General features: G+C 37.9%; 1 protein-coding gene across 2 annotated transcripts; it reads right to left on the bottom strand.

Annotated features, from left to right (window-relative positions):
• Positions 1–947: 947 nt before the first annotated feature.
• On the bottom strand, positions 948–14,271 carry NAE1 (NEDD8 activating enzyme E1 subunit 1). 2 transcript variants are annotated; one of them, XM_062007691.1, is made up of 20 exons: positions 14,193–14,271; positions 13,205–13,308; positions 13,057–13,117; positions 12,162–12,192; positions 11,479–11,550; positions 11,144–11,223; positions 9,975–10,084; positions 9,528–9,637; positions 8,904–8,966; positions 8,641–8,704; positions 8,318–8,409; positions 6,825–6,884; positions 6,603–6,736; positions 4,991–5,066; positions 4,642–4,681; positions 3,555–3,641; positions 2,549–2,641; positions 2,022–2,136; positions 1,897–1,946; positions 948–1,178 (listed from the first exon to the last, which is right to left on the bottom strand). In XM_062007691.1, the coding sequence occupies exons 1-20, from the start codon at positions 14,246–14,248 to the stop codon at positions 1,069–1,071; spliced, it is 1,608 nt and encodes a 535-aa protein (XP_061863675.1). In that variant the 5' UTR covers positions 14,249–14,271; the 3' UTR covers positions 948–1,068. The 2 variants fall into 2 exon arrangements, with proteins under 2 accessions (XP_061863675.1, XP_010196185.2); XM_010197883.2 differs by lacking the exon at positions 14,193–14,271 and adding an exon at positions 13,774–13,850 and having other exon boundaries at positions 13,053–13,117.

Raw genomic sequence — 14,271 nt, 5'->3', positions numbered from 1 at the left:
GAGGCAGCTGTTGGCCCGCTAGCTTTTAAGAAAGGCTGTTAGTGTACCAGAGCTTTGAAGTCTTCCAGTGCTATTTCAGCACTCATCCCACCCCTCCTCCCTCTCGTATATGATTTATAGCTCATCAGAGTTCGGCTTTGAAGTAGTCTGCAGCAGTACTTCAGGCCATCCCGAACAGAGACAGGAAAGAACATCTAAAGACTTTTTTTAAAAAAAGAAGGGACAATCATCTAAAGAAGAAACAGCAGAAGCATTCTTCTACCTGCGTTGGGGAAGGGTGTGGAATATCAAGATGGGAAAAGCTACCAGTTGTTGCGGCAGTGGGCGTGACCGTGCGCTGCCGCCAAGGGCCGCGGCACTCCCCGCCGCGCCGGCCTGAGGGGAGCGAGGCTGCGCGCCGCCCTCATGCGCGCGCCTTTCCCGCCCGCCGCGCGCGGGCCGCCCCCTTCCCTCAGCCGCCACCCCGCGCTGGCGGCACCGCCACGGCCCGGCGCCCCTCGGACTTTCCCCGACCGGTACCGACCTTAGCACGGCTGCGGGTCCAACGCAGGGGGAAATCCCTTCGTTTCCAGTGCACCTCAGTTTCCCAACTCCAGAGTTTGGAAACTACGACAATGCCCCAAAATGCAGGTAGCCATCACTCCACATTTGCCGCACACAAAGGGTGCAAGAGAAATAATCTTTTACTAGATGAATACAGGTGAAAGTAACAAGCTGACAGGGACACAGTCCCCTTCCCTAATGTCCTTGAACTCAGTAAAAAGTATTACAGCTTCCCTTAGCTCAACTCAGCTAGATCCTCAGATCATCATAGGTACACTAGCCTTTCCTGACATTATGCAAGTCTTCTCCCCTTCATCTGAAGAGCAGCTTTTGCAAAAGACAACTCAGCGTTTAGTATGATTTTATTTGACCTCAGAAAAAAAAAAAAAAAGAAGATAAAATGATTACAAATAAAAGAACTTTAATTCATAAGTAATACACAACAGTCCAGGCAGTGGCAGGCCACCACAGTATTTACAGGATGCAGCAGCAGGGCCTGGTGGTAACAAATGCAAGACTCTTATCCTACAGCTGCAAAGTTGCTGAAGTCTGTGACATTCCACTGTAAATATAGGTGTTATTAAAAATGACAAACTGCCCTGTAATGACTTTGATAACCTCCTGGGCAGCAGCTCCTGTAAAAGAAAAAAATAAAAAGGTAGTTAGCAGGTCATATTTAAAAATAAGTAAAAGAATGTTATCTATTTAGAACTCATTACACTGAAATTATTTTGAAGGTGCCTGATACAACTCCTAGCAGAAAAAAAAATGCCTTTCAGTACTAGCAAGAGGCTCTGAAAGCTGTTACTTCAAGTTAGCTTTACGTATACATTGCTGTACATACTTTCTCTCTCCATGTACACAGAGTAAAACTGAGTGAGCAGACAGACCCATGCAGGTTATGACTTCCCTAAATTAAACTGAGAAGTTCAGTTTAAAAAAAGAGTACAATTAGACTGCCATCACAACTATTTATATTTAATTGATACCCAAAAGAAGTATATTGTATTAAAGGACGACGTGTACTGTGTCCATTTTAATATTGCTACAATTAGTAATACTTTCCTTTTTTCTTAAAACTCAAAGCATCTTTCAGGCATTTAAAACACATTTATAAGCTACTAGAATAGATTACTTATTTGCTTTATTTTACTGACTTGAAACACTTGCTTTGTCCACACCTGGAGAAGCAAGGTGAGAGGATTTTATTCTAATACTATCTTTCACTACAGTCTGTGCTTACAGTCTTTACTCTGACAATGCAAATTAAAAGAGTAGAGATTCTGACTCAAGTACATATCACAGCAGGCTGGTTTGTTTCTATGAACCCTAGAAATACAATGACATTCTTACCTCCCATGAAGGCAGCAATCGCATGTGGCTCAGCAGCTCCGTAGCGACAACTGGAGAGCAAAGTAACAGTTAGTATTTCCAGGTCAGTTTTACTGACAGTGTGACACTTAAGACGTAATACTTACAACTCATTAACATAGTCATCTTTCACAACTACAGACAACCCATGTTCTTGTAAGAAAGCAGTAAGGCATGATTTTAGTTTTCCAATATCATCTTCTACCTGGTAGTTGTAGACACCTGGAAAACAAGTTACCATCACAGAACTGTAACATCATAGTCCACGTTAATGGGTTTAAATGGCAGCATAAGTATTTTTTTAAATATGAAAAGTTTCTAAGATGATTAATATATTAGATTATTAATACCAGACTAATAAGAACTTAATATTCTGTCAAAGGAACTCATGATAATGGCATATTACTGCACAGCTTAATCTAGTCATAACCCATGCAACCCATTTTAGTGGTACAAATGAATAAATTCCTCAAGTTCCCAAAGAGAAAAAATTCTCACCAATTTTCTTATTCTTAAAGTTATATTCACATGGAAACAAAACCACAACTAATGCTTTATTTGCAGTTTATAACATAGTAACTTTGGATCTTTGTATTTCTTTTAATGATGTTAAGTAACACTGTCATTAACATACCTGGATATCTACCATGCTGCTTATAAAATCTATCTACAGCCCGTAGCATCAAGTACAGCACTATTTCACTGTCAGGGTTATCCATACGTGAAACTGAAAAGAGCAAGTAAACTTGTTAGCTGGTACTGATGAAATGGAAAAAAGAGAACAAGTATTTCCCATGTGCTTACACTGTAAAAATTGCACTAAAAAGAAATCTTAACAACCTGCAACTGGGAATCTCAATCAGTCAACAACGTAATTTTGACTCTGACGTATATGACAAAAGCATATTATATGTATTTGATACAAGCTGTTCAGTGAAGATATTCACATTTCAACTCCGACAGCTGCTGTAACATTAAATGGGATATTCCTCAGTTACCATTTTAGGATTTGAAATGCTTGCTTCATATATTTAACTATCAATGTAAACAATTTCCTAAATCCCTCAACATACAGCTCAGTAGTTTTTCTAGATGCTAACTACTACTGAAATCACATTACATATCACCAACTAATTCAATAGGCTTTCACTTAAATGATAAATATTACAACACAGATGTACACACAAAGTATATACAGCTTTTTTTTTTAAATGCAGGTTCAAAAAGAAAATGCAGTATTAAGTAAGTAGTTCGCTAGTTCACATCCTGAAAAGATAAGCTGAGAGGGACCAAGACAATTGTTCTCATAGCTTTGATCAGATGAGAGCACCTTTACAGCTCTGTCAGACATAACTAATATACAGAAAAGAGAAATTTGAAGAAAACAATGTTTTATTTATATGCTATCAGAAATCATATCTACAAGAAAAAAACCCTAAAACATGTGCAAGCCTCCCAGGTCATTCTTTAACTTTCAAAATCAAATCAAATTCAACACTCTAGACTTGAAAAAAATCCCACAGTTCCAGTTGATGCCAAATTACAAAACTGAATAATGAGACAGAACATGGAGGATGTAACCCTTTTTGATCACAAAACCAAATCCAATTGGAGCGTGTGCCAAAAAAAAGAGTACTTACTGATTTCATCCTTGTTAAAAGTGTTTAAACCGTACTCTTCAGACAGAGATCTACATCGTACTACTCGGAGAAAAGCCGAGTTGCTGCCTAAAAGAAGTGCACAGAAAGGAGAGCATTACCTTCTTGAATGTGTCACCAGTTACTAAACCTTTCTAAATCCGTATCTCTGATGTGTTAAGACCAAAATTGATTATAATTTCATTTAACACTTTCCTATTTCTCCCAGTAGCTTGCTGTCATAAAATCTTATTAAACTACATCTAGGTCTACAATCACAAGTATTTTATTGGAATACTTTGTGTGTATCTATTTCTAGAATCTAAACCAATCCAACATGTTAATGTAACAGCTCACAAGGTGTGTAGCTGTTCTAAAGCAATTCAGTCACAGCTGTCATCATCATGTTTTCCCTTTCCATGCTGCAAATGAACACAGTTTCTTTTCATTTTCTGCTACACCTGTCACTGTCTCACATACTCTCATTTTAACTGTACAGCTACAAGCAGGACAAAGTTCCTCTCCAGTATCATTGATATGACACAACCCAGTGTGCAGCTACTACTGCGAGGTTCTCAAAACTCCCAACAAATAACACACCAAGGCAGAGGCAGTGTACTCTTGGCTACATGCTTACAGGAAACTCTCCCATTTGCAGGAAGACTTAGCCAGGTTGCTGTGTGGATGTGTACAGATCCAGAACAGACACAACCTAAAATGCCATCAAAAGTACTACTCACTGCATCACTGTTCCACCTTTTCAGACTACCAGAAATTTACAGAGCCTGCACGCTGAAGTCACTATGACAGAATGGGCATCAGTGGTTAAGTACTTAACACAGAAAGCAGAGGACATCTGCTACACGTTCTTTGGACCTGAAAAAATATCCTGTCTTTTAAAAGTCAAGCTTTATAGATTCACTACGCAGAGATGATGAATGCTGTTACTGAAGATGAGGGATGCAACTAATAAGCATTTAACTGAAAAATTCAAATACTGAGTTACTGATTAACTACTCATTACCATTAAAGAATTTTTGATTACTTCATTATTTGCACACACATGACAACAAAATCCAAGCATACTCACAGAGCAATTTTAATTCTCTCTCTGAAATAGATTCAGGTGCCTAAAAGAGAGAATATACTCATTCCAGTACATACAGTGACCAGAGAATTTATATCTTCAGAGACAGCATATATTAATTGTGAAATAACTGGTTGTTCTTGTAAAAGAAAAAGTTACCTTTCATTATAAGTAATATATCCCTGTATGCCTTCTACTTTTATATGACCAAACCAAAAGTGATAAATAAAACAAACCACAAATATTAAATTTCATTGGAATTTAGTTAAATCTTTTGAATAGAATGAGGTAATTAAACCTTCTTTTCTATCTGTCTCCTGTGACTACAGAATGGCCACATGTTGGTAATTACCTTTCCAAGGGATTGTAACAATTTAGCAGCATGGTTACCCACAGCAGCAATATCCTTCTTTGCTTTTTCACGGTATCTGTTAATAACAAAGAATCATAGAATGGTAGGGTTGGAAGGGATCTTTAAACAGAAGTCTTAATAATTACAACATAAAGCCACTGACTTCTTTGAAGACTGTTTCTTTTTGCTATATATTAAAACCACAAAATAATGGCCCCATGAATGGGACAGAGCAACCTCAATGCCATGAATGCACTTACTACCTCCCTGAAGGGCAGCTTGGCATGGCTGAGCTGCTCACTTAACGTGTGGCTTAGAAACCAGTTAAAAGTATTACTAAAAACAGTCAGAGGAAGAATATGAAACGGTTTTACAACAACAGCCATATGTCCTTCAATGGGTTTCTACCATTTCATACATTTCTGTATTTTAGTGTTTGTAGCCATGGTTTATTACCTCCATTAAGGCCCATGACAATGTAAACTTCTCAACAACACGGTATTTCATAAAATTCAATTTCAGAGCTCACTTTAAGGAACTGTAACTCTTTTATCTGTTCTGGATATTCAGAACTCAATCTTATAGAATTCAGATTTACAAATTGGGGTGTCTATGCAAATTCAAGCAATTATGGTTTCATTTAGCAAAATAACAAGTTTTTGGCTTTACTGTCATTATACAGAGTAACTCCCATGAAGCAACAGCAATCAATTATTTTGGACACGTAACAGATTTATATTTTTATATCAATATTCTTAATGTTTTTTGTCACATTTCTGGGAAATGCACCTCCAAAATTACAAATTCATTTCAATTGGTAAACAGTATTAAGGCCCACAATCCTTTTTCTAATAGAGGCTGCGTTTCAGAATCTATGGAGAAACAAACAAAACCTATTAGAACAATCTGAACAGTTCAACAGCACAATTACACAGACAATGCATTTAGCAATATTCTGCAAGACATTGCTCCATTTTACAAATAAAAGGAGGAAGGATCAATTAACTGCAAAGAAAATGTGATAACATTGTATGAAAGGCTTCTTGGCCCAACACTTTGAATCATGCCCAGGGTGCACAGGAACATTAAGTTCCCATTGAGGACACAGGAAGATGTGACTGATGCTGTTTAAAATTGAAGTTAATGTTTATTCATACTCTTCCTTACCCATCAAACAACCCCTTCAAAAAGACATTTATTAGAACTAAGTATTTAAAACCAAATATGTAGGAAACTAGAATTTCTATAATGAAGTTGACAAACATATTGAGGTGAAACAAACAAAAGTCATGTTTAAGCAACAATTTGCTTTGGACAGCAGTAGCTGTGCTGTGGGAACTACTATCTATAGGAAGGTCTTGACTAGATCTGAAAATAAGAAATACAATCATTTAGGAAACTAGGATGCACTGTAAGCTGAAGTCCTGGTCTGAACAGCAGATAGAATCTATATAGGGAACAGAGTCCCAGCCTGCCATGCTTTCCACATCCCTCCTCACCCCACAGACATACTTATTTTTTTTTAATACTAAAATTCATGCATCTTGTGAGGTCTGAAGCAATCATCATTTATTATCATTAATATCTACTAAAGAAAAAATTGTATACTTACACATTTTGCAATTTGATAAATTTATTGGAGTCTGCTATCATATCAGGAATGGTGCCCCGGAGAGGTAAGCTTCCTTGACCCTCACTTGCCACAAATTCCTTCACAGCTCGACACAAAATCCAGAATGAGGGTGACTACAAATGCATATGAGATAATCATGTACACAAACATTATTTATGATGCACTTTCTACATTTAAATCTTACCTTTAATTACTCATTACCTGCTCTGTGAGATTTATGCAGCGATCATCATTAAAAATCTCTTCAACACATCTTGGAATCTATGAAAAAAATACACTGGGTTTATACTTACTTGACATTTTATTTCTTCAATTACCTCAACACTTATTACATAGGTGATCCAACTCTACTCAACCTCAGTTTCATACCAAAGTCTCTTCTGAATCTTACACCATCAGTACCTCTCAGACATATGTCAAATAGTAGCATTGCCTGAGAACAAGGCACATGCATATGATTAAGATTAACATTACAAACAAAATCTCACCTTGTTTTCATCTTGCATACGAGTAATTTTCAAAAACATGTAGCAGCATCAGCAATAGGTATTACCAGATTCAGCTGCCCATTCTACCTGCTAGAGGCAGAGCAGCAAAAAGGTTGAGGAAGCGAAAAGGCTTCAAAGTGTGGTTTGACTCCTAAACTGCTGCAGTTCAGTCTGGCACATGAACTGAAATAAATTACTAACAGCCTGGAACATGGCTTCTAGTGTCTCAGATGTCAGCAACAAGTTTTACCTGCTGCTTTCTTGTGAGGTTTAACATGCCTGTCTAAGTAAGGATCAGCACAGCCTGAATAAAAGTGCAATGTAACCTAAACAGAATCACAGAATCTGCTTTTATCTCACAGCTTTTGCAACTTACCATGGTTGAGAGACTATGGCAATCAGAGGTCAATTCCAAACCATGAGTTACTACTTCAGGATCATATAAAAACAAATAAAACTTCACTTTCTAAATTTTAAAGTTTAATCATTTTATGAAAGGAACTTCATATGTTTCTTCAAGAGGAAAGTACTGAATTTGTTCAAAGAGTGAGGGAGCACTGGAAGGGGCTGCCCAGATGCATTGTTGAGTTTCCTTCTCTGGAGACATTCAAAACCCACCTGGATGAGTTCCTGTGTGACCTAGTCTAGATGGCCCTGCTCTGGCAGGGAGGTTGGACTAGATGATCTTTCAAGGTCCCTTCCAACCCTTAAGATTCTGTGATCCTGTGTGACTCTGATTTCTATACAGAATAAATACCATAGCAAGCAGTTTTATTACAGCACAATTCAACAAATGTTTTCTGAACCTCTCTCCTAGTAGTGTATTTAACTCAGACATCATCCACAGCACAGTGACTGTTAATTCACAAGCAATTTACAGTCTAATATGTAAAAGAAAATCTTACAAAGTCTAAGACAGGAACATACTGGTACTGAATCCTGGTGACTGACAAATTCTATACTTGAGTTTAAACCTTTGGGAAGGAAAGGTAGCTTCCCTGTTGGAGCAGGGAAACAATTCCCTAAATTAGTGTCACCTACTCTAGGTCTATTTTACTATGTATTACTTCAATTTAAAAAATTGTACTAATTCTGGATACCTCAATGTCAATGTTGCAAATGGCATTCCTGTCCTAGAAGTGCAGAATACGTACTGAAAAAGTCAGGTACGTTTCTTCAGTATTATCATAAAAATGCTTATTTTACCTCTGTGGTATTTAATGCCGTGTTCACGTTTTTTATAGCTTCTTCAAAGTTTTCCTCATCTTCTGGGGTCCCGTTTTCATTCTTTAAGATACCTTAAAAAACAAGAGTAAAATACACAATCCCCTGAATTGCATCTCATCACTTTGGTATCACAAACAGAGCACATTGACTTTGCATGTGCTTGTGGCATTCCACAGGATTTTCTCTTAAAGCCTCTCCTCCCACCAAAATCAAAGCAACCCTGACAGAACTTCTGATTGTTTTTCAGATATTGCCTTATATATTTCTGCCAGTATGACCATGTGACTCCTAGGAGAAATTACCTTGCCGAATCAGTTCCCTGAAGGCTTCTTTTTCTTTGTAGCTCTTGGGCAACTGATCACTTCTCTAAGTATAAAAACATAAAAGCATTGATTTTTTAAAACATCTACTACTAATCTCACTGTTCAGACTACTAAATTCCAACTACTAAATTCCAACTATTCCACTTTATCTTCTTTATTTGTTACAAATTGCCAAAACAATCTAGTTTAGAAAAACTCATGCAAAGTAACAGACTAAAGACTTGTCCAGTTTTGCAACATACCTCGTTGAACCACTTTGTTAGATACTTGGCTACAATCACAATCCATGGAGTGTGGCTATGGTCCTGTAATTGAAGAGCAGACAAATCTTTGTCAAGTTGAGAAAAAGACAAATTGAAAACCTGTTTTCAATGTGAACTCCTAACATCCCTTCCACTATAGCAAAAACACAGGCCAGGTTCCAGATTTTGCTTCAGAAGTATCATTCTCTAACCATAAAACAAATCATGATTATCCCTTCACTTAAAGGAAGCGTGGCTGAGATAAGTTGTCCAATATTTTTCTGGAGTGGAACTTAGGTTATACATAAATAACCACACTGCAAATCTCTGCAGCAGGTTATCATAAAAATTTAAAAAGGTGACTAGGAAATGAACCTAACAAAACATCAAGTTGTTCAAGAGTATTCTGTACTTCCTAAGATGCCACTTGTTAAGATTGAAATGCAGACTCTAAAGTTCGGGGCAGAAGCCAAAAATAGTAACATGTGATTGATTTTGCAGTTGCCTCTGCTCAGATGAGACTCAGCACCAAAAAAAGAAGCACCTGCCAAGCGTAATTTTCATAGAATTCCTGTTCTATGTCTGCATTTGTTTCAGAGCTTATCGTATAAAACATACACCAACCTTTTTGTCCATATGATCCAAGTCATAAGACTGAACATGTTCCTTCAGTTCTGGAAACTGTTTGTCCAGTCTCAGATCTTCTAATGTATTGTCAGGATGAGATTCAACAACTGTGAACAAAATTACACAAGGCATTTCACTCATGTGCAGCCTTCAGAACAGAGCTAGAGATCAAATGCAGTGTATCATCTGCTTAATTAACTGCTTTACTCTCAAAAGCTGTAAGTTAACTTTAATGTCAGGATAATCTGCAATTTTACTATTTGTTTCAGTCTGTAATTTCTATGCGTTCCTCAAACAATGCTCCTGGTGATGAACAGCAACTTATGTAGGACTTAAATACTAAATATATCACAAGATAGATGAAAAAAAGATAACCAAAGTGGCATTACGTATTGGAAGCTTTAAACCTTTTTGAAAAGTCTTTATCTCAGAAAATCCTCTAACCTGTATGTTCTTTAATGATGACTCTCATATAACCAACCAGTCCATAAGTCCTGCAGACCAGCAGAGGAATGTTAGAATTCCAGAGAAGTTCAGCCAAGCGCAGCAACGTGCTGTAAGGAAAAACTTGGGGTTCTTTCAGATGCACAAGAGGACAACAGTTAACTATGTACAAGTGACTTGTAAAAGAGAAGTTTCCTGTGAGAGAACTCTAGCATTATCATGATTCTAAGCACACGTAAGGTGAATTTACCCTAGATTAAAATTCTATTTATCCATTAGCTTATTTATATTTAACTTCATCTTCGCAAAAGTTCCAAATAACAATTAAACAAAAAATTTCAATGGGTTGTGAAAGAAAATTAAAAAATAATTAGATCTGTGTGTTGCACAAACATAAACTCCACCAGGAGCGGTTCTAGTCAGGTTTTTGAATAGCAAATAAGAAATACCCTTTATTCATGAATGCCTGCAAGGGAATCACCACTTCAAAGAAGCAAGATGGCTCTTATTTCTCTAGGAGACAGGATCTCTAGCTCCTCTCTAAGCAGGTGGAGGCAGAAAATATATGAACAGCAGCCACTTCCTTACAAAAGCAAGATTTAACTACTCATCTATCCAGCCACCTCTTGCCTTGTGTCCTGAAACAGAAGTATGTTCCTCTTCCCCCAAGTTTCTCAGTACTTTTGAGAGCTGACATTTTTCATCTATACTGTTTACTGCAAGGCAGCATGCAAGAGCCCTTTGTGCAAATAAAGAACTTCTGATTTTGATGAAATTGATATGGGCAATACAATTACACATATAGGTAAAATGGAAAGGGCTATACAAAGGATAAAATACATCTTCCAAAACCTACAGGTATCATAGAACCTATTATTTGTTAAGTTTTACGTAAGAGGGATAGTTTTTATAGCTATTTTGGACACAAAACTACTGTCCCTCGAAAGGAGTACTTGCCACAGACAAATACACCTGGAGACAGCACTTAGGACTCAGCCACAGATCTTTAAGATTTTAAACTATATATTAGCATCATAAAAGGTCCACAGAAAAATGTCATCATTTGGTGAACTCTTCCTTCACCACAGGAGTTCTCTTTTGCTAAGTTTTCCTGCAATAATATGCCTGCAGTTTTTACAACTGAATGAAAACAAAACTAAACTCTTTACCTTTCTGGTAGTTGTGTTGTGACCACCAAGTTAAAACGGTTAAAAAAGGAAGGATCATCATCTAGAAGTTTTTCTGGACTCTAAATAGTGGGGAAAAAGAAAAGTCAGGAAATAGTGTGGAGCCTCATGAAGACAGAGCAACTCTGTTCATCATTCAACGTAAAGTGTTAACTGAGAGCTATAAAATTATTAATTTATAAAATAATGTTCAAAATAACTTAATGTTTCTTCCTCAAATGTTGTTCTATCATGAAGCTACTTAAACTGCAACATTACAAAGACAACACGTAACTATTATTTCATAGTTTTATCACACTGTACAACAAGAAACAAACCTCTTCAACAAAGTTTCCAGAAACATCATTATTCAATTCTTGCAAGAGCTCAGTGGCACTCTGGGCACGGTTCTGTTTCAGAACAATCAAGACAATGTTTAACCTCTTGAAATGTAATGTATATAGCATGTCAGTACTACATATGACTACATATGCCCCATGCTTAATAAAAACAACCAACCAAAAAACCCACCAACAAGAGACTTCACTGTAAGCTAGGATGATCTCTAATTGTAACGCTTGCTTATCTGGACCAAAATCCCTCAGACAGCACTTGTTTGAGACCATTTTTTGTAACAACACTTTAAGAAGAACTATGTGACAGCTATTTATTAATTTCCAGGAGTTATATATGCCTTTGTCCTCTCTCTGTTTTGTGATTTGTTTGTTTCCCATCTGCCTCTCTACTCTTAGCTTTACTCCTTCAGCCACAGTTGTCTTCCACCTTATCCTTCCAAAGATTTTAACCATATTCTGTTAATTTTTTCTAGTTGATCTTGCCAGAATTGAGCTCATCTTCTCTCTTATGAGCAATTAAAAAGCATGGAAAATTCTTCAAAGAATAAACAGAGTTTAACCAATACATAGATGTTTTTAGCACTACTCACAGTATTACATTCGAGTATTTACTCAACACCTTCATGCTTTGATTACAGCTAAAGTCACATTTGTTACTTCCTTACCTGACCAATATGCCTTTTCTGTAGAAAAAAACTGAAAAAGAGAAAAAAGACAGTTAATGTGAAGAAAAACATTAAAGCTACATTTTGTAGTGCAGAATGTGTTGCTGGCTCTCACTAACAACAAACCAAGCTCTCCATTAAATCTGCTTTTCTTCTCTCCATCATTACATTTCCCCCATCATCAGCTTCTTAAAGGAAACTTTCCAATGCCTGAGCCACAACTCTGAAAAATAAGACAAGCCAACCACCTCAAAGCCTCGGTCAGACTGCAGATTCTTTTTCACTAGGCTACTTAAAGACCCATTAGTGCTCACTTCTTCATGTAATAGAATATTCTTCCCCCTCATATAACCCCTGTAAGCAGACAGATATTTGTAGGTATCTACCTGAACCAGAAGAGAATGTGACCTAGAATTAGTTAACAAATTCTTTTTATAGAAATACAGACTTTCAAATCTATGCACACTTGTAAATGGCTATCAGTCATAGTTTCACGGTGACAAAGTGATGAAAAGCAAGTTATTTTCATCACCAAAACTACAGAAAATACATTTAGGCACAGTGAAACACAAGCAAATGTTGTACTGTCACATCTCGAGATTACAGCAAACAAATTATTTTTAGAGTATATTTGGAAATGTGATGTGTAAAGCAAATAAGACTCTCAAGATACAAAACCAGTTAAAACTACGTAAAGTTTAGCAGCTAATATGAAAATGATCATGTATGCTGTGTATGTCACAAACATCCAAGCTCACAAAAGACTTGGAAAAACAGATAAAGGCTATTAAAGTGTAATACAATTTTACAGAATTTCTTAACAAGTATAGAGATGGAGCTACTTATGAAACTCTGCTACTTCTCAATTTGTATCAGAAACCAGTAACAAACCTACTTATTTCCAACATCTTCTCCAGAGACTTGATTCCCATCCACAATTGTAAATGAACCAATACCTTGGGGAGGAAAAAAAATTACAAGTAACTAGGCATTATCAAGTTATCAGATGCAGTACAAAGAAAATACAGAGGATATCTGTTCACCTGGCAGCACTAAGTTTTTGAGTATTTCAGTTCCTGTTGCTGTTGCATTTATTAAACAAACGTGGGCAGATTCTAAAGCTTCTTGTCCATGGTCACCCCATAATCTATATTGGGATAGAAACCAAAACACTATGAAATTATTTCATTTCAGATTATAAGGTCAACATAAAGAATTGAAGAATATTTAAGCAGTCACAAGCATGCTACTTTCATTCACTGTTGAGAGGTGATAAACTTTTAAAATGCTCTCTTTTTCCTAACTTTTAATGTAAATAATACATTGTTATATGTTTATAGTAGAAGACACTGAAAAGTGCAAGCAGTTGGAAATCGGTATCTATAAGTCTGAGAACATATTTAAGATATCTATAAAATAGCATTAAGACTGAAAACGGGACATGACTACACAGTCACAAACGTCTCATTGATTTCATATGATTTACACGTTAATTTGATCCTTTCAGTTGCAGAAAAAAAGTTACTGAAGAGCCACAGCAATGCCTTATAGCTGCTAACAAGATTCCTATACGTCAAGCATGTGAAATTAACAGGGGGCACACTCCACGCACTGTCTGGCTCCAGCATGAATCGCCCTCTCTCATTTAACTTTGCTCTTCTATGCCTTTTTTTCCCCTACGTCGGCGCAAACATCCGCGCTGCTGCCCGGCGACCCCGACAAGCAGCAGCCAGGCTCGGTCGGGTGCAGCCCCCTCCCCTGCGGCACGGGGCACGGCCCGGGTGGCTGGAGCCGTGCAGCCCCTCCTGCAATGCGCAGCCCCGGCAGCTGCCAGCCGCGCCTCGCCTTACAAGCGCCCGCGGAGGAGACCCGTCGCTCCAACGGGCAACTCAAGCAGGGAAAGCGCGGCCCCTGGCCCGGCCTGCAGCCAGAGGCGGGGCCAGGCGCCGCGGCAGCCGACTCTCCACCGCACCGGGGCGGCGGCGGCCCATCGGTACCGGGGCCGAGGCCCGCGGAGGACCTGTGCGCTACCTCAGCTGCCGATCATATCTCTGCTCCTTCAGGCTGAGCCTGCCCGCCTGCGCCATGGCCGCGCGCTCCTTCGCTGAGG

Source organism: Colius striatus, chromosome 14, assembly GCF_028858725.1.
Source record: "Colius striatus isolate bColStr4 chromosome 14, bColStr4.1.hap1, whole genome shotgun sequence".
Classification (NCBI taxonomy): domain Eukaryota; kingdom Metazoa; phylum Chordata; class Aves; order Coliiformes; family Coliidae; genus Colius; species Colius striatus.
This window is presented reverse-complemented; position numbering and strand designations above follow the sequence as displayed.

Bases quoted from the DNA above. Each gene is read 5' to 3' on its own strand.
- NAE1 (XM_062007691.1), bottom strand. From the start codon at position 14,248: ATGGCGCAGGCGGGCAGGCTCAGCCTGAAGGAGCAGAGATATGATCGG. The intron at 12,193-13,056 runs GTAGGTTTGTTA...TCTCTTTTTCAG, and splicing joins GGAGAAGATGTTGGAAATAA to TTTTTTTCTACAGAAAAGGC. The intron at 10,085-11,143 runs GTAAAGAGTTTA...TTTTCCTTACAG, and splicing joins ACAACACAACTACCAGAAAG to CACGTTGCTGCGCTTGGCTG.